This window comes from Silurus meridionalis, chromosome 17, assembly GCF_014805685.1.
Source record: "Silurus meridionalis isolate SWU-2019-XX chromosome 17, ASM1480568v1, whole genome shotgun sequence".
Lineage (NCBI taxonomy): Eukaryota > Metazoa > Chordata > Actinopteri > Siluriformes > Siluridae > Silurus > Silurus meridionalis.
Genome location: NC_060900.1, coordinates 8,451,694 through 8,471,458, shown reverse-complemented (window position 1 = coordinate 8,471,458; position 19,765 = coordinate 8,451,694). Strand labels below are relative to the sequence as shown.

General features: G+C 37.7%; 1 protein-coding gene across 1 annotated transcript; it reads left to right on the top strand.

The window, feature by feature from the left end:
• Window positions 1–691: 691 nt before the first annotated feature.
• On the top strand, window positions 692–18,018 carry chdh (choline dehydrogenase). Its single transcript, XM_046871211.1, has 8 exons — window positions 692–781; window positions 5,312–6,139; window positions 7,032–7,183; window positions 8,119–8,248; window positions 8,573–8,707; window positions 9,551–9,693; window positions 10,393–10,495; window positions 12,788–18,018. The coding sequence occupies exons 2-8, from the start codon at window positions 5,431–5,433 to the stop codon at window positions 13,204–13,206; spliced, it is 1,791 nt and encodes a 596-aa protein (XP_046727167.1). The 5' UTR covers window positions 692–781; window positions 5,312–5,430; the 3' UTR covers window positions 13,207–18,018.
• Window positions 18,019–19,765: the final 1,747 nt, after the last annotated feature.

The window sequence follows — 19,765 nt, the reverse complement described above, 5'->3', positions numbered from 1 at the left end:
ATTTTAGATTTACACTACTTTCATAGAAAGTATCCTTGTTTCCAGATTCAAATCTTCTGATGTTGAAATCTTATAGTATTTCCATATTTCTGCTCTCTAAGACTTCTTTGAACAATTGTTATACTTGCACTCTAAACCTGTTGAGTTTGCCAGAGGGTGTTGAGGTTGCCAGAGTGTAATGTCATTAAGTATTGTTTTTGAATGTTTCTTCACAGGTCCTACAATGTTTTCATTATCTACTGTAATTCTTTAACTTGACCAACCGGCTCCATGTCTGGTTCTTAATATGCTAGGGGTTTCTTTTTTTTCCCAAAACATTCCAAAACTGTTTTATCAGCTGCACCCAATCGTTGCGCAACGACCTTCAGGATTTGAAACTCAAAAAAATCTATTTAATGTTTAGCTACGATAGATGTTTTGGCCCTGCTGTTTCAAAACCTTCTGGAATTATTATTATTATTATTATTTTTATTCTTGTGAATATGTTTCATGGTTTGTAGGTCATTAGTTCTCAAAGATTTTTGAATGAGATTTTATTTTTAGTTGGCATGCATGCACTTTTGAAAAGCTCATCCATTCATCATCATCATCTTAAGATTATTTTCTTCTTACACTTTTTTAAAAATCCAGTAACAGTCAGTGATCCAGACAGACAGTCAGTGTGTGTTTGACAGGTGGAGGCCATACAGAGCTCGGTGTGTATGTTGCCCATCGACTCCGCCCACTCTGACCAACATACCGTATTACATACCACAAGTAGTTGGTGTGCTCGGAGTGGTCGGTGAGTGTTCAGTTTGTGTGATTTTTTTTGCCTGCTTTTTTTGTTTGTAAGAAATTGTGATTTCGGATATGATGCGGTGTATATATTTATTTTTGTTGACAGTGTAAACAAAGTAGTCCGAAGTAAAGTATAACAGTGAGCTCTGGGTTTGTCCGGGTTTTCTTGGTCGGTTGCTTGGGTTTGGTCAGGTTTCGAATCTGAAGTTGCAACAAATGTTAACAAAAAAATAAATAAATAATAAAAATCCTAACGCGAAAAGACACTCCAGGGTCTGTATTGTAGTTGTTTTGCTTTTAAGCCCTAAAAACAGTGTTTAGGAATGATTCAGTAAGCGGTTAAACCAGCAGGCCAGTGTATCCCATTCATGACCATTTGCGTCCGAAAAAAAAAAAGAAAAAAAAAAAGGTCCATTCATTTCGCTTTAAATATATTCCCCTAAACATTTTCTTTAGTTTGTGCTTTCAGACTCATTCTTTCCTGTGTATTTTTTTTAACACTAAAGCAGACTGCAACGAACTTACATAAACCCTGTTCCAGACTAAAAAGCCTGAGATAAAGCTGTTATCTATTGATCACGGATTGCTTCACTGGATATTATCTCATACAAATGACCAAAGGGAATGGATTAAGGTCAAACCCAGTCAAAAGTTTTAGATTGAATCGTATGACTGTGATCATATGAACGAAGGTATTGGGACACCTGACCCTTTCAGCTGTACAGTATGTGTTTGAGGCTCACAAATGTATAGTCAAGTCAAGTTTATTTCTATAGCGCTTTTCACAACAGACATTGTCTCAAAGCAGCTTTACAGAAATCAACAGTCAAGGTATACGTTGTGTATTTATCCCTGATGAGCAGCCATGGCTACTGTGGCTAGGAGAAACACCCTTAGATGTTATGAGGAAGAAACCTTGAGAGGAACCAGACTCAAGGGGAACCCATCCTCATTTGGGTGACATCAAGAGTGTGATCATAAATCTTTAAACACTGGAGTAATGCAAGCTACAGCAAATAGTTCACACAACAATTAATTTTGCAGCGTGGTTTTCTTTTTTTCTGATGGTTTCGTGGCTTTTTGCTGATCACCACTGCAGCTCGGGTTATTGAACATCTGGAGGTGAAACTCATTCATTAACCACAGCGGATTAAACCATGCATCTCTCTATACACTCTTACAACTCCTGCACAAACTTTTCTTCTCTTTCCCGAGATTCCAAATCACTGTTCTCTCAAGATCTTATTTAAAGATCTGATACATTATTTATAACATGAAATGTAACTCTCGCCAATTTAATAGAGTTCAGTGATTTATTATTAGCGTAGACGTACAGATTTACCCCGACATATAAGTGCAACGTGCACTAATAACCTTTCCAATTACCATAGCAACGACCTAAACAGCAGACATTTTTAACAGCGTTTTTACGCTCCAATCCTCAAACACAAGCTAAACATCATTCACATTATAGGATTGAATGTTTCCGATAATAAAGCAATTGTAGGCATCCAGACTCTAATCATTCTTTACTGCTTCTCTCTCAATGGTCTCAACCGGATGTACACGTCCTCAATGCCTGATTTAAGGTGTACGGTAATTCCATGTTATCATCTATTTTTAGCTTTTATAAATATCTTAACTGTTCTGTTTTAGCTAAACTTAAAAAGTTAGTCATATTGTTTTGTCAGTGTCGTGCTTTAAAAACAGCTTCACCGGAAATACTATAAGACCAAACATGCGTATTATCACCACAACATGTTTGTTATTGTTTGCATCCTTGAAATGATCTATAGAGCTCTGACCTCAAAACCAATTTGGAATGAAATGTATCCCAGGCTTTCTCATTCTCCTCAACCTGACTTGTGTCAGAATGAGTAAAATCGCCACAATCAATCTAATGGAACATCTTCCTAGAAGAGTGGAGGTTCTTATTAGAGCATATCGGCACTAAATTTGGAATAAAATGTTCAAAATGCACATTTGAATTTATGGTCAGTGTCCATAGGTCTTTCATGAACAAGTCATTGAATTGATTCCTAAAGGATGTCGATGTTGGCAATGATAGAGATGTTTCATTGCATCACAGCTAGCTTTATCTGCCCAACAGGCAGAGTTCCCATGCTAACCTTTGCCCACTGCCATCTAGAATGGGCATGTGAACATAAGAACTGGACTAATAAAAAAAGCTGGCATGGTGAATTACATGGTGAGGAGTCAGAGCTGATTTGATGGCACAAGGAAGACTGATACAGTTTTAGGGAGGTGTTTTAGTGGGCTGAGTGGTACAGTAGCTTAGTGGTGAAGTCATTGGTCTTTGGCCCAGAACATAATGGCAGTCTTACCAAGTTCCCACTCCTGGGACCCTGCACAAGGCACTTAGGTACTTCACAGCTCAGTTGTATGAATGAGACAAATGTAAGTCGCTCTGGATAAAAGCGTCTTCCAAATGTTATGTCTGGTTTCAGTGATATTTGTGGTACATTCTACTTGTTTGGTTATAACAAGTTAACAGATACACATGAAGTTACAATGAAGTTTTACAATACATGCTTTATAAATTCAGTTTTATAGTTTCAGTGGGTACAGTCAATCCCAAATAATTCGTGGTTCAGAACTCGCAGCTCGGAAAATCTGTGGGTTCTAACAGCAAGTTGCGGATTATCTTAAAATTTGCGGAAATCCGCAGCGGGACAGAACGTTCAGGAACGTTAGGAATAACATTTTAAACTATGTATTTGGTCAAATAGTGTACACTATTACATTTATAAAGTGACAATGTCTAGATAAATTCACTAAGGTACCATAGGGGCTGCTGGGTGGGTCATAATCCGCGGATGGAGTTTCGGGGGACCACTGTATATGCATCTCATCTTTTCCATCCATGCTTTGCTCATTTCTGAATATGTGCTGAATATCCGTTCATGACCATAATCCTATTAGTTAAATAATATGCTCATGATTTGATTTGGTGCAAGAATGTTATGGCTAAAAGATCCTAGTTGATGTACAGTAATTGATATGAATCAGAAAAAGCATCCTAGTAAAAGCATCTAAACAAACTGCATCACCGTGTGGTAGAGTAACAGCACTGTCTCACATCAGAAGGCCTATAATGGGTAGCTAAACCTTCCAGATACATCACTGGTGTCCAGCTACTTTCCAAAGACAGCCATTGCAAATGCTGCCTATTGAGAGTAAGTAGTATAATGAAAGACCCCTCTTTTCCTAACCATGATCTGTTTACTCCTCTATTATCTGTTCAATGCTACAGGAGTCTTTGCTGTTGCACTAGCAGGCTCAAGAACAGTTTCTTTTCATCAGCTGTCAACTCTGAACTTAAATGCTAAAGTGTACATGACCGTAACGACCCTATCCTGAAGTCAGACACTGAATTTTACATCACCACTCTGACCCATTTGAAAAAACAACTGTACTGCACAATACTAATGCTGTTTGCACTATTAATACCACTTGTCCTTGTCATTTGCATGATCAGGGTTTTTGCTGCATAGCTCATTCTCGACCTTGCCTCTTTGCACATTCCTGTATAATTACTATGTAATCTCTTTATAGTCACCTGATGGTCACTGGGCATTTTTGCCTCATTTCTCTGCATAAATCACTTCTATATTTGCACACTGTGTCATTTGCTTTTAGTTGGTCTTTATTAATTACCTTATACCTACACTTTTATATAGAACATAATATTCTATGTATATTGCTATTTGCACTTCTGATTGAATCGTAACACACAGCATTGCACAGTCGCTGTACTTTTACTGCACAGTGGCAAAGTTGAATCTAATCTTATCATGTAAATCCATTCGGTTCAGAAACTAGTGAAACCAGCCACGAGCTCAATCATAACAGTAATAATTTTCATAACGATGGGTTATGATTTGCATTACTGTGACCCCTCCGGTTAGGGTTTCCTGGTTATGCTTTCCCAATCCTCATTTTGTGAAGCTTGAATTTATACAATGTTTCAGGAAAAAAGATTCAGAAAAATGCCTATGCTTTTTCAGTTCTCTAGATTTCCAGTTTCTTTTTGCTAATTGGAAATGTACCCAAACCTTTATATTTAGCTATAATAAACAATAAACTTATGAAATGAAGGTAGACAAACCACATTTTGTATAGTCTGATTTAGCTTTTTATTACAATATATGTTTTATGATGCTAAAACATTTGTCTGCCATGTATTCAGTACAAATATATTACCAGTGAGGTGGGGTTTTACTGTTTTAAGAAGAATAACCCAAAGCATTTGCTAAATCTCTCCACTTTTTTCCTGTGTGGGTTTCCACCAGGTACATTGGTTTACTCAGAAATCATATATGAAGTTGTGTATGTTTGTGATGGCCTGTGATTGACTGGTGTCTAACTTGTCAATGGTATATTTCTGACTGGCCAGTTCTCTGGGTAAAGGCTTTAGAACCATTGCAGCCAGGAAGCCATTTTTACAAAAAAAAAGTCACAATGGAGGGTATTAAGTTGTATTAAATTCTGACATAAAATCATTTCTTTTCAGAACTATTTAAAGGTGTGGACACACTTGGGGACTTTGCAGATTGAGAGCTCCTAAAGTGCTTGGAAATAAAATCTCTCTCTACGTGCTTTGGCTGTAGAGTTCTCTAAACTGTTTATATAATGGTGCGCCCCCCCTTTTCTGGTTGGCTGGCTTTAGGACTTGCCAGAAAGGCAGCCTTTGCATATTCTCAACGCTATCCAGCTTCCCGGTACAGCACCACTTCGTCTGTTCAGAGAACTCCATCCTTCAGTTATGTGATCGTGGGGGCAGGTTCTGCAGGATGCGTGCTGGCCAACCGCTTATCAGAGAACCCATCTGAGTCTGTACTCCTTTTGGAGGCAGGGCCCAAGGACTTGCTTCTTGGGTGTACCCGCCTGTCATGGAAGATACACATGCCAGCAGCATTGACCTACAACCTCTGCAATGACAAGTACAACTGGTTCTACCACACACTGCCACAAGCAGGAATGGATGGCCGGATCATGTACTGGCCTCGCGGTCGTGTCTGGGGAGGCTCATCTTCAATCAATGCCATGGTCTATATTCGTGGGCATGCTGAGGACTACAACCGCTGGCACACCGAAGGTGCTGAGGGCTGGGACTATGAGCATTGTCTTCCATACTTCAGGAAAGCCCAGAACCATGAATTGGGAGCGGATCAATACCGGGGTGGCAGTGGACCCTTGCACGTTTCTAGAGGCAAAACTGATCACCCTCTTCACCATGCATTTATCGAGGCTGCTCAACAGGCTGGTTACCCCTTCACCGACGACATGAATGGGTATCAGCAGGAAGGTTTTGGCTGGATGGATATGACCATTTACAAAGGTTGTTTTTTATATGTATATATATTAATTTTCTAAATATAAAATAACAATGGACATTGTCTCAAAGCAGCTTTACAGAGATAAAGAGGTCATAAAGTATAAAAGAGTGTATAGTTTATTAGTCCTTATAATTGTAAGTCGAAATATTCAGTGTGAATGATATTAAATGTGTCGTTAAACAATCTTTTTGGTCCATTGGACAAATCTGCTTAATGTTTAACTTGTTAGCATGCACCCCCACTTTTTGGACTCACAGCTGAAAATGACCTACCTAAATTTAACAGTTCCTGAAAAAAGTGTGCTACATTCACAATTTAGATATCTTTAGAAAGAAGACACTTTGGACTTTCAGAATTCAGACTTGATAATGCTAAAAAAAGGAATGTTTTAGATGTTTTTCAAGTGCCCTTAAAAGCTCCAACTGACATTATGTTCTAACCTCTGAAGAAGTTTCTACCATTGACTGTTTTTCCTCATGAACTGTTATGACTGGGTCAGTGGTCCAAAGCTATAATTGTAATAATAATGGAGTTCCCTTTACGCTAAATACATTAATACTGTTTATATCATTGTATATATACTTTGTACTATACTACACAAAGTATAGCTTTGACTGTACAAATGGTCTGTGCTTAACATGATTTAGTAATGTCATGTAATGTGGCCATTTGCAAGGGTACAGTATGGCAGTTGGAGCCTTGTTCATGCACAGACTGTTATTTCCAGCTACTGTTAAGTCTCCAAACCTTTGAATTCCCCAAGGGGTGCTGGGGCTTATTATACTTATTTTGGTGATTTTTACTGTCAACACAGGATTTGCCAATTACTTTCCCTCCTGATCTTATTTATTTTTTCTCTTCCATCTTGAATCTGACCTTTCGCCCTTGCTTTAGGCAAAAGATGGAGCACAGCAAGTGCATACTTGTGGCCTGCTCTGTCCAGACACAACCTGAAGGCAGAAGTCAGATGTCTGACTACACGGATTCTTTTTGATGGGACTCGAGCAGTGGGAGTGGAGTACCAACAGAATGGTCAGACAAAGAAGGTAGGGAAGAGGTCCAGGTATCAAGATTATAGAAACAGTGTGTCTGTCCAAAAATGCTGGCTGGAATATGTAAACATTTTGTTACTGCAAAACCTAAAAGATTAAGAAAGTCCAGCATGGTGTATATAAAAGAATAACTGAACAGCACATTTGATATCTTTTCAATATTACAATTACAATTTACATGTACAAATGATATAGAAGTCTACATACCTCTGTTAAAATATCAGTTTTTTTGTGATATAAAAAGTGAAGCCAAGATAAATCCTGTTAGATCGTGTTTGCACAAGTGTACAAATCATTTTATTATTTGGCCTGCAATTGTTCTCCATATTGGCATGTCATGTAATGTTCAACGTATCATGTTCAAATGTAATTATCACACCTGTTTCTGAAGCGATTTTGCTTTGTTTTTTCAGATTCTTGTCATTTCCAGGATCTCAGTTTAACAAAAGTATAGATCAGGAAAGGGCTATAAAAGAATTGGCACAATATTAGATGTTCCATGACTCACCAGAAAGGCAATCAACTGTATAAAAACAGGGAACCACAGCAACAATGCCAAGAATAGGACATTCCATCACATAGACATTTATTTCTTTCATTTTCTCTGGATGATCTTAACCTTTTGAATGCTATAACTGCTTAGTATTCGAGAAGCCCTCAGGTGCAGTCATGACCTATTTTTCTGTTTATCTGAAGTTAATCAAAATTCCACCTAAACACACTTCTATCTTTGCTTGCACTGTGGGTTTTGTCAGTCTCACCAGTGATCAGCTTGATATGCTTATTTCCTCTGAAAGGTTTCTTTCAATAGGCATATTAACCTTCTTACATAGCTTTTTTTAGTTTATTTGAATACTAATGAACTGCTTACAGATCTTAAATAAATATATGCACTTCTTTATCAGAGGAAATTTTTACTATTGTTTTAGGTATTTGCTGATAAGGAGGTCATTGTCAGTGGTGGTGCCATTAACTCGCCGCAGCTGCTTATGTTGTCCGGGGTTGGAAATGCTGACGATTTGCGCAAATTGGAAATCCCCGTCGTGCAACATCTCCCAGGTCATCTTTATATATATATTATGTAATGCATTTGATATAAAAGAGGTTTTTAACGGTCTGTACTTTGACCATTCTTGAGAGTCATCTTTCTTAAAGACACTTACTTATCTTAGTGATCTAGGTGTTGTAAATACCACTGTAATTTAGTTTTTGGTGGCGCGCAAAAAGACCTTATTCTACATGCTTGCTGTGTTAATGATTAGGTGAAAAGAGGCTATATGAGAGTGCTAGATGCAATAAAGCGAAATCATATTTATTTTTACAGCAATGTCTTGCCACTACACATGGCTTTTTTTCATGTCTACTAACTGTGTGTATGTGTAGGTGTGGGAAGCAATCTCCAAGACCATTTGGAGCTGTATATCCAACAAAAGTGCATTAAGCCTATCACTCTGTACAAAGCTCAGAAACCATTCCAAATGGCTAAGATCGGCTTGGAGTGGCTACTGCGCTTCACAGGTAGGAGACCAAAAAAAGCCCATATCCAGTTTTCACACACACAGAAGGTCAAACACCAAGATGCCTGGCCCTTAGTGTGTCATTTAGTTATAGTAATGTTTCATGGCAAAGTATAATGCAAATGCACAAACAAAGAAAGTTTAGAGAACAATCTACATGTACACAAGTCACTGTTAATGACTAATTCTTTCAAATATTAAACAAGCAGATCATTTGAGTTTATTTGATCATCGAAGTTGCGCAAGCACGAAGCATTTACTTTTATGTGGGCGTGAGCAAGCGGATGGAAAGCAAGCTCATGGGACATTTACTAATGAAAGTGCGAGAACTGTACAGCATTTACATAAATGGCATTTTGACACCCAGAGAAACCTACATTTTTCTCATTCATACAATTGAACAGCTATGGGGTTAAGGGCCTTGGTTAGGGATTTGAACTCATGACTAAGAGATCCTAATGCCTTAAACACTAAACTACCATTTACCCTAAGATTTATAGTAACAGTCTGGTCAGTGGTTGCAGCAATTTAAACCAATACTAGTTTGCTTATATTTTGGCAAATACAACCAGTCACAGTCGTTGGAAAATATTATTAATAGGTAAAAAAGTATTGACACCATCAACAATATCTCCATCACAAGAATTTGTTTTTTTTTTCACCTTAATAACAAGCATGACGAAAGCTGAATTTGTTCGTCGATGTCTACTGGAAATCATTTTATAAATATCATAATACCTGACATAAATATACAGTATGTGGCTTCTTTTCATCTGTTAAAAAAAACAAATGCTTAGTGTTACAAAAGTATGAGATTGTCTTTTGATTCTGATCCATCTGACAGGTTCCGGTGCTACAGCTCATCTGGAGAGTGGTGGTTTTATTCGCAGTCGCCCTGGTGTCACTCATCCCGACATCCAGTTCCACTTCCTGCCATCCCAGGTTATCGACCATGGCCGTGCCATGCCCAAACTCGAGGCTTACCAGGTTAGAGTACAGGGTTTTCATTTAGCTCTGCAGATTGTTAAAGAAATGTCTTTCTGTTATATTTTGTCTTGGCTTTGGCTTTGTATGTTTTATTTATATGTCCACGCATTCATTTTATGAAGAAAATCACTTGAGATACACTTTTTTTGTTCAAAAGCTTGTTGTTATTTTGTCAAGCATAAGATGTTATTATACATACAATATATAGCCAAATATTTGTGGACACCTGAATATCACACTGAATATCCCTAAATTTGGTGCTACAAAGTTGGAAGCATACAATTGCCTAGAACAGGGGTCCAATCATTTCTAGAAAGGGGGTGGGATTTCATTCAAACAAAGGCAACACCTGATAGACCACTGACAATGAAAATCTAAACAGGTTTGTCTAAATCTAAACACCGGCCCTTTGGTGGAAAAGTTTGAACACCCCTGGTCTAGAATGTATTTATGCTGTTTTACCCTCATTGGAACCATGACGCCTGAACCTGTTCTAGCATGATAATACACCTGTGTACAAAACAAACTTCATGACGACATGGTTTGCCAAAGCTGGTGCTGATGAACCCAAGTGCTTCTGCATTGACTCTACTTAACTCCTTTGAAGTGGCTCACCAGTTAAAACCCCAGGCTTCCTTGTCATACCGCTTTAACTCATTTCAAATCTGACAGTCTTAGCAGTTTAGTTGTTTCCTGCAGGTACATGTCGGACCAATGAGGAGTACGAGTGTTGGCTGGTTAAAACTAAAAAGCAGAAATCCGCTTGACCACCCTTTGATTGAACCCAAATACCTCTCAACTGGTAAGGCCATATTTTACCAATATTTGTTATATAGTTATTTACCATTCAGATGCATACTATTGACTGGCGGAGCTATTTTGTATTTTGTGTTTTGTGTATTTGTCTTGCACTGTCCTGTGTTGTCTTGCACTGTCCTGTGTTGTCTTGTTTTGTCTTCGCACTGTTTGCACCAGGTTGGACACATGCCCTTTATGTGGCGAGGACACTTACTAGTCCTTAGCCCTGTGTTTTCTGTGATTGTTGTATGTAGCACCAGGGCTCAGGATGAACGTTGTCTCATTTCACTGTGTAATGCGTCAGCTATATATGGTTGAAATGACAATAAAAGCTTCTTGACTTGACTTGACTTGTTGTAGATCCCTGACATGATCATACCATTTGTGTATACATTTTAAAGAGAGAAAGCAGAACCGTTCACTTACTGATGCCGGTCTAATGGCTGAACTGTAATGTCCAAGTGTTTAAAAGGTTTTAATTGATTTAAAAAGAAACAAAGGTTATTGCTATAGAGGACTGGTATATCCACAACACATGCGATTGACATTTGAAGTCGAGTCATTCATGCAGACATTTAATGTTAAATATTTAACTTTTTTCTTCAGAATCACTTTTGCCCACCTGAGCAAGAACTTTTTATATTTAAAATGAAATTTGCTGTATGTGTTGGAGATTTTTAATTTTTTACATAAGTACAGTAAGATATTATTGATTTGAGAGAAGTGAAATGGAATCAGTTGAGAAACATTTTGAGACATTCACTTGAAAATGTTGATAAACTTTCCCTTTTTACTAAAAATATTACAGAATAAATCTGATGGTATAGATCTGTGTGAGTTTTGTTGATAAAGCTGTCCTGTACATTCAGACTAAAGATACTTGAAATGTTCAAAACTTCACATATTTCATGTTAACCTTTATTTACTTTGTCAGTTAGGGTATTTACTATGTTTCATTTTTACATACTAGTTTTTACATTTTGTTCCTGCTAACCGAACTCAGTCAGGTTTGTGGGCCCCCTTGCTCAGACTTGCCTTTTCTGTTCAGTCCAGAGTTTGGGGTTTGGATTAGAGCCAACCTTTTATATATGAATGTATGCTTGGAATTTTTTTCCTGTGGAAAGGCCCAGTTGTGACAACGTGTCAAATTTCTGTCTGTCTTGAGGTGTTGCTTTAGTATTTCTAGATTAGTATTCTAATATTGGCATCTGTTTTGTGAAGTGGGCTGCTGCCTTTTACCCACAACATTATGCTGCCATCACCATGCTTTACACCTGGGATCGTGTTTTTTTACTTTAAAGCCTCACCTTTTTTCTTCCACTTTAAATTTGGTTCAAACGGTAAGGGCTTCAGTCTGGTAATCACTTGCAACTTTACTCTGGCTTATTATTCCAGTCTCAGTTAAAGGAGCATCTTTCTTGCATGACTCTCTTTCAGGCCATGGTAGTCTCTTCATGCTGGACATACATACTTTAATAACTCATGCTCCCAACTCCTAACAAACGAGTTCTGTTATTGCTTTCTTGAATGGAAATGTAGTTAACTTGTGCCTCCTTTCTGAACATTACAGTGTTTTTGTGCCCTCAGGAGTTTAATGTTTACATGTATAGACGTTTGTGTTGTGTATTGTGTTGTGTATTTTGATTAGAAATCAAAAAAAGATTGGACTTTGGCTGAGTTGCCTGGCTTTTCCCATGGAATCATCAATCTCACATCACATCAATCGCCTTAAATGCTGTTTAAAGGAATATCCGACTTAAAATATTCTGCCTCCAAAAATATTCCGATATTTAAAATAAAAAATTAAGAAATCTGTTAGCTGAATCTGAAAAAAAATGAAATTGTGGAAAAAGAAAGTGTGGTAGGGTGAAATGTGGGGAATCGTTGTTTTAGGGGGTTTTATGGTGTATTTATGGTGTATGTAAACCTTTGGCATCAGCTGTAACTTAGGGGTTTTACAGCATTTTACAGTCAAAATTTAATACTTCATTTGTTAAAAAAATTAGCAAAATGTATACAATATTATGTTTTTTTTTAATCAATTCATGACATTTGAATTTCAGGTTATAACAATTTAGAATCTGGAAAAGTTCAAGGAAAGTGAATACTTTCTCAAGGCACTGCTAGTGTTTCACACAGACGCCAATCGTTGTAATACGGCTGAACATATAAATGAGAAAACATCCTACCTCTCAACTCAAAACTTGAACAATGAACATGAAATGTAATGCTTGTGTACAACATGGCTTTTTTTATGGACTTTTCCCTCATGTTAGTTTTTCTCTGTGTGTCATAGACATTGATGTTCAGGAGTTCCGGCAGTGTGTGAAGCTGTCACGCGAAATCTTCGCCCAGCCAGCCTTCGAGCCATTCAGGGGTGTTGAGCTGCAGCCTGGCATCTCTGTGCATTCCGATGCTGAGATTGACGCGCTTGTGCGGCAGAAAGCAGACAGCGCCTATCACCCGTCCTGCACCTGCAAGATGGGCCGAGACACCGACCCAATGGCTGTTGTGGACCCTGAGACACGTGTTTATGGCCTGCAGGGACTCAGGGTGGTGGATGCCTCAATCATGCCCAGTATGGTCAGCGGCAATCTGAATGCCCCCACCATCATGCTCGCAGAGAAGGCTGCCGATGCAATCAAGGGCCTTCCCTCGCTCCATGATCAGAATGTACCTGTTTACAAGCCAGCCAGTCTGGAGACACAGAGATGAGAGAACCTGCTAGGATAAAAACGGAGAAGGATGTGGAGGAATTTCTGAGTACGTGCTAGGGGTGATATCACTGCACTGGAATAAAGGGAATATAATATAGTGTTAATATACTGGCATACTGGAAAAAAAAAAGTAGAGTGGTGCTTGAAAGTTTGAATGCTATAGAATAGGATACTTGGTTATTTGTTTTAAGGACAGCAATTCGATATTACATAATCTGTAAAAAGCATTAATTTTAGTATAAGAAGTGTGCAGCATTACTTCCACTAAACCCTTTCAGTGACTGTTGATCAGCATTGTCTTGAAGGTACTTCCTCTTGGATGAATTTTTAAAACAATCATCGAAGAACACGTTCAACGCTGGAATATTGATATATTCCATATTGTCATTGACATGACTTGCTGCTTCAGATCATTCTTCTGGTAGAATGATTCGTGTCATTGTCAGGTCAAAGACAGATGTTGTGACATTTTTCTTTAGATTTTGCTGGTATAAGTCAAAATTCATTATTCCACTGATTATGGCAAGCCATCCTGGACAAGATTCAGCAAAACAGGCCCAAAGCATTAGAATACAAATATGTTTAAAGAATGGGAATTGGATCTAATGCTGGAACGCAGCACGTTCTTATTTTTAAACATTACGTTTTTTATTTAAATCAAACCTTCAATTTTGCTCACATCCTTTCACATAATATATTTACAATAGCCTTCCATGTACACCATTGTATTTCAGCCTGATGGTGCACTTGAAACATTAATATAAGCTAATGTGAGAGAAGTCTTGAGTTGCTTAAAAGTTAATTCATTCTCTATTACAGCATTATCTGTTTAAAGCTGCTTTTAGACAATGTCCATTGTTAAAAGTGCTATACAAATTGAAATTTAATGAACCAGGGTTCCTATGTGACCTTCCAGACTATTACACATCAGTTATTCTTAGAGAAGTTAATAATGGTCTTAAATTCCCTAATTTGTAAACAATCTGTCTGACAGCGCATTGATGAAGTCAGAACTATTTAAAGATGGCTATGTTCCAGGCTGTTGAGCAACAACAACCTTTTTGTCGGAGGTTCTCATACATCAGCTTCGTTTAGTTGAATAATACACATCCACAAACGTGTTGAGAAGATCTAACTTTTATAAATGCATGTTCTTTAAATAAAATCAGGACGCTCACACCTGATCGTCATCCCACTGCGTGAAAACACCTGACTTGAATTACTTTATATTAACCGCTAATGCTTGAGGTTCACATACCTTTGCTTACATCTCTTTTCACGATATAGAATACTGAACCATTTTCCTTAATAATTTGAGTAAAATGGCAGGGTTTTTTTTTTTCAGATCAGATCATCAGATTGAAATAACTATCAGGTATTAGTGAACACCCTGTTTTAAGAAAATGACAGAGTATACTATTTTGTATCATTTGTTTAATTGGGTTCTCTTTGTCTACTTATATCTGATAACGTTTTGGTAATTATGCAGAAATTCTTTTTTTTTTTTAATCCACAAACTTTAAAGCACCACTGTCCTGTTTTAATAAATGTAAGCTATGAGTGAGCCTTTTAATGAAGTTTCTCAGATATTTAATAAATGCACAGCTGCTACAGTCATATAAATATATAATGTTGTAAACAGATACTGTGATATGACCCCTAATGCACTAAGTTACATGGGTAAAGCCTATATTTAGTAACATTTGATAGAAGTGAACAGCCTATCTTGCGGAACGTTACAAACTTAAGTTCTTTCTTAATTTAAAAGATTTAATATAGATTTTTAAAATGTCTTTATTAATTGCACTACATGAGGTTCTTATTGTTCACTGTGCAGTTTCAGTGAACATTCAAACTGTTTGAGTCCAAATCAGAGCAAAACCTGTGGGTTTGTTGACTGGTTTGATCTAAATTGGTTTTACACTGCACATAATGAAATAACTTGAAAAAGCAAAAAAATGTTAGCTGAGGTCTGTGTAGGGCCTAATTCTTTTGTTGGTGGGAAATGAACACACCTTAGGGTTTGATTCAAATGAATTAAACACTGCATATTTGAAAGTATACTTAATGTCTTATTTGACAAACCTATTAGGAACCACTGAGGATTTGTAATTTACTGTCATCTGAAAAGAATGAACCATACAGCCATTATTGTCTATATAGCTGGTGACAAAACTGAGTACCATGCAAAGCTATTCATCATGTTCATGTTTTTGTCTGCTTGACAGGACCTTACAGTTTTTATATCTTGTATTAGAGCAGTTAAAATTTGGTACTTTGAGTACAATTCTCTCATACTGACCAGTGGCTGTTCAACATGGCACTTCATGGCAAAAAACTTAAGTTTTGTAAGAATTTAAGAATTAGAATAAAAGAATAGAGAATAAGAAGATGCCTACACCCTGAAACTGAGATTTAGTAGTGGCCAGGGTCATACAGAGGTTTTCCAAGATTGGTTCCACTCGGAACAGGCCTCTCAAGGGTCGTTCAAAGAAGTTGAGTCCTCGTGCTGTGTGTCAGGTGCAGAAGCTGCTTCAAAAAAAACAGACACAAATGCTGCCAGTATTGCTTTAGAGGTTGCAGAAGCAGAAGGTCAGCTTGTCAGTGCATGGTCTTCGTCCCAGGAGAAGCTGACTCACAGGAAAGCCCGCAAACAGTTTACTAAAGACAACCTGTCCAAGAGCATGAATTACTGGAACCTGTGGTCTGATGAGGCTAAGATAAACTTGTTTGGCTTAGATGGTGTCCAACATGTGTGGTGTCGCCCTGGTGAGAAGTACCAAGAGTGCCTACAGTCGAGCATGGTGGTGGTAGCATCATGCTCGTTTGGGGCTTTTGTTCATTAAGGGAAACATGGACTCCAACAAGTACTGTGACATTCTGAAGCAGAACATAAAGCCCTCCTTTTAAAAAATGGGCCAAACGGCAGTTTTACAAAATGAAAACGACCCAAACACACCACCAAGATATAAACTGCGGAAGGAAGCTGAAGGTGATGGAGTGGCTAAGTAGGTCTCCAGACCTGCACCCTACTGAGCACCTGTGGGGTATCCTCAAATGGAAGGTGGAAAAGTGCAATGTTTCATCATCCAGCAGCTCTGTAATATCACTATGAAGGAGTGAAAGAGGATCCCAGCAACAACCTGTGCAGCTCTGGTGAATTCCATGCTCAGGAGGATTAAGGTAATGCTGAATAACAATGCTGCTCACACAAAACATTGACATTTGGACGCAGTTTTGACATGTACTCACTTTTGTTGCCAGTTTTTTTTACAATAATGGCTATACGTTGAGTTATTTTCAGTAAATCTGCACTGCTATACAATCTGCACATGGACTACTCTAATATATATATCTAGTATTGTCCGTTGAGAAGGTAATGGCTGAAATGTGAGGAGTGTACTCACTTTTGTAATATACTGTAGGATAAAAAAAAGGGAATCAAATGTTCTTTAGTGTAAGCATTACTGCTGTAACAACACTAACGTCTATAATTGAAGTCTTAAATATTGCACAACTGGAAATATGTCTATGTCTATATGCAATTATACATTTCTGTATCAGTGCCTAACACACATTCTGGCATTTCAGTGAAATGAAATGTGCAGGTTGGGAGCAATGCAAACTTCAGTGCCTTTTATGTTTATATTCATACTGGTCTCATGGATCATGATGTGTTGGTGACTAATGTAGCACTGGTTATTTTTAAACAGTTTATTTGGTTAGAAAATAATCCAGGCCGAGAACAAGAGAGAAAAGCTAATGTACAAAAACAGATTGTCCATCGATACAAAACTGGCAATTCTGGGCAATGAGCTACAGGCAGATCTCAGAATACTTCAGATATATAGTTCTTGAACAAGGGGTACAATGTCATGTACACAAAATCACTATATGAAAATAAACCATTTGAGTTAAAACCTTTACATTGCCTCTTGCAAATTGTCTTTGTAACATCATTAACACATTTCTTTTGTTTTCTAATAAAACTGCTGTTCAATGCAAAAGGACCTTTTGTACCCTTTAAATGCCCTATATCTAATTGTAAGGATTTAAAATGACACGAGCAGAGCAAATGGCAAGGAAATATATTTGAAATACAAATAACTGCATTTGAATTTTAGTGTTTCATTTGTAATTTAGTCAAAGTTTGGTATAATTTCTATCATTTTTTTTTATATAAGGCCTGGTTGATGCATATATTTCCAAATTCCAAATATGAACATGAGATCACTGAGGACATTGCAGAGTGTGATACCAGAAATGTTTCTCAGAGCCCTTTCTGTCAAGTGTTTTAAAGTGTGCTGCAAAGCAGTTTGGCTTTGTGCAGGTTTCAAGCATTCGTGCTATGCAAATGGTGGCAGATGCAGTGTTTACTATGCAGAACAAAAAAAAAAAAAAACACAATTCATGACTGAATCAGCGAGTGAGCCATGGCAGTGAGTGACAGATGCAGTATTCCCAGCATCTCGTTACATTTCTTTTTTCATCCCTGGAGTTTTCTGGAGTCAAACACGAGATGACAAGCCGTATTCAAATGGAGCATAGAAACTGACTGTGCAGTACAAAACTATGATATGTCCACATTTGGACCAACAAAGTTTGATGTAACATGACATTTCATCAAATGGGCTTTATAAAAGATTGTCTTTGTGTACAGTAGCATGAAAAGTGCAAAAAGCATTTTTTTTTAAAGTTCAAATATCTCTCCGCAAGAGTGAAAGTGTGAAAAAAGCTCTATGGCTCAGACAATAAGTCAGGTTTCATTTGCTTAAAGCAAACATGCTTGGAGTTTCTACCCCTTAAAATGGTTTAAAATGAAAAACAAAAACAGAAGTACCTGTTTCAGCTTTCTTATATCCTTATGGCTGGCAAAAAGAATAAAAAAACAACAACAACAAAAAAACATAAGCCAAACCTGAATATGAAAATACTGGCAACTGTTTTCCTAATAGTAGTTACATTTGTAGGTATGGTTTAATGTGTACTGAGTAACAGTCAGGTGCGGAGAGGATCACCTGGATACATTATTGTTTAAATGTGCATGCATACTGAGACCTTTTTATAAAATCAGAGTATTTGCAATCAGTTTTCAACAAATCCTACTGTCATCCATGAAACTGTCCTTGGAACTTTCTCACTTTAGTACCCGCTCTTGGTACTGATGAACTCTGCAAGATATCCATGGATATCCACAGAACCATATTTCTACCTTCCTTGTAACTGCCAGGAGTTGTGAGAATCACCAGAATACAATTCATCTTAAGACTGTAATCAAGGGTGACCAAACATCCATCCCTGGAGGAATAGTATTATCCTTCTCCTACCTGGTAATACATGGAAACAAAATAGAATGGAGTACCTGGAGTAAGAGAATATTCAGAGAATATCATATGAAGGACATACTTCTAGAGTGCCATATCATCAGTTTAAACATCAGTAGGCCATAGGAAAGTGTCCACACCTGAATCAATAGCTGGTCTCTGCCTAGGCAAAGCAGCCCCTCAGATATTTCCTCCCTGTCAAATGAACTGAGTTGGACTGAGCATTGAGCATGATAGCTGCTGAATGGTGCATACGACACATAGCACGGATAGCTAGATTAGCAGGTTCACGGTAATAGAATGCTAAAAACAATAGACAGACTGACAACATTTCCTTATATGGCCTTAAACAGAAATTGGATTTTACCCCAATCCCACATTAATCTCTCCACCGATGCGTGCGATGGGAACTAATCGCATTTTCCTGCAGCGATCATTAGCAAAAAGGCAGTGGTTGTTTGCAGAAATGCAGAGATGCTCAGTTCAGTTTGGCATCTTGCATAGTTCCATAAAGAGAGCCTTAAAGGTGTGATGGCAGCCACATACACCTTTAGCATTTACGGGTTCTTTTTTTTGCTGTGTCTGAAGAAAAGTCAGGTGCGAGACAATGCAAAGTCTAAAAGGTGTAAACGGGTGGGTAAACGGTGGGGGACATAATTATTTAATCCCCTGCTGATTTTGTAAATGTACCCCCTTACAAAGAAATGAACAGTCTAGAATTGTTATGGTAGGTTTATTTTAACAAAGAGAAAGAAGATAAACAAAAATCCAGAAAAAGAACATTTTAATTTAAATTATATATAATTTAAACGAATGAAATAAGTATTTAATCCCCTACAAACCAGCAAGAATTTTGACTCCCACAGACCCAAATTAGTCGTGTCCCTTCAGGAAAGAACTCCTAATATCAACTCATTATGTGTATAAAGGACACCAGTAACCCATTCCAGCCTTGTGCAGGTCTACAATCTTGATGTCCCCTGACAGGTCTCTGGTCTTTCCCCATGGTGGTGGAGAGGTTTGAATGGAAGATGTTGATTCTGTGACTGATGTCTTTTATACACATAACGGGTTGATATTAGGAGTTCTTTCCTAAAGGGACATGGCTAATGTCCCGGGCACTGGCCAAAAAGTGATATTTTCTACCTGTAAAATATGCCTGTCAAAAAAACCCTGATACACAGGATATATGTGCACATCAAGCTGTGTTAACTACGCCTAAAGCCACACATA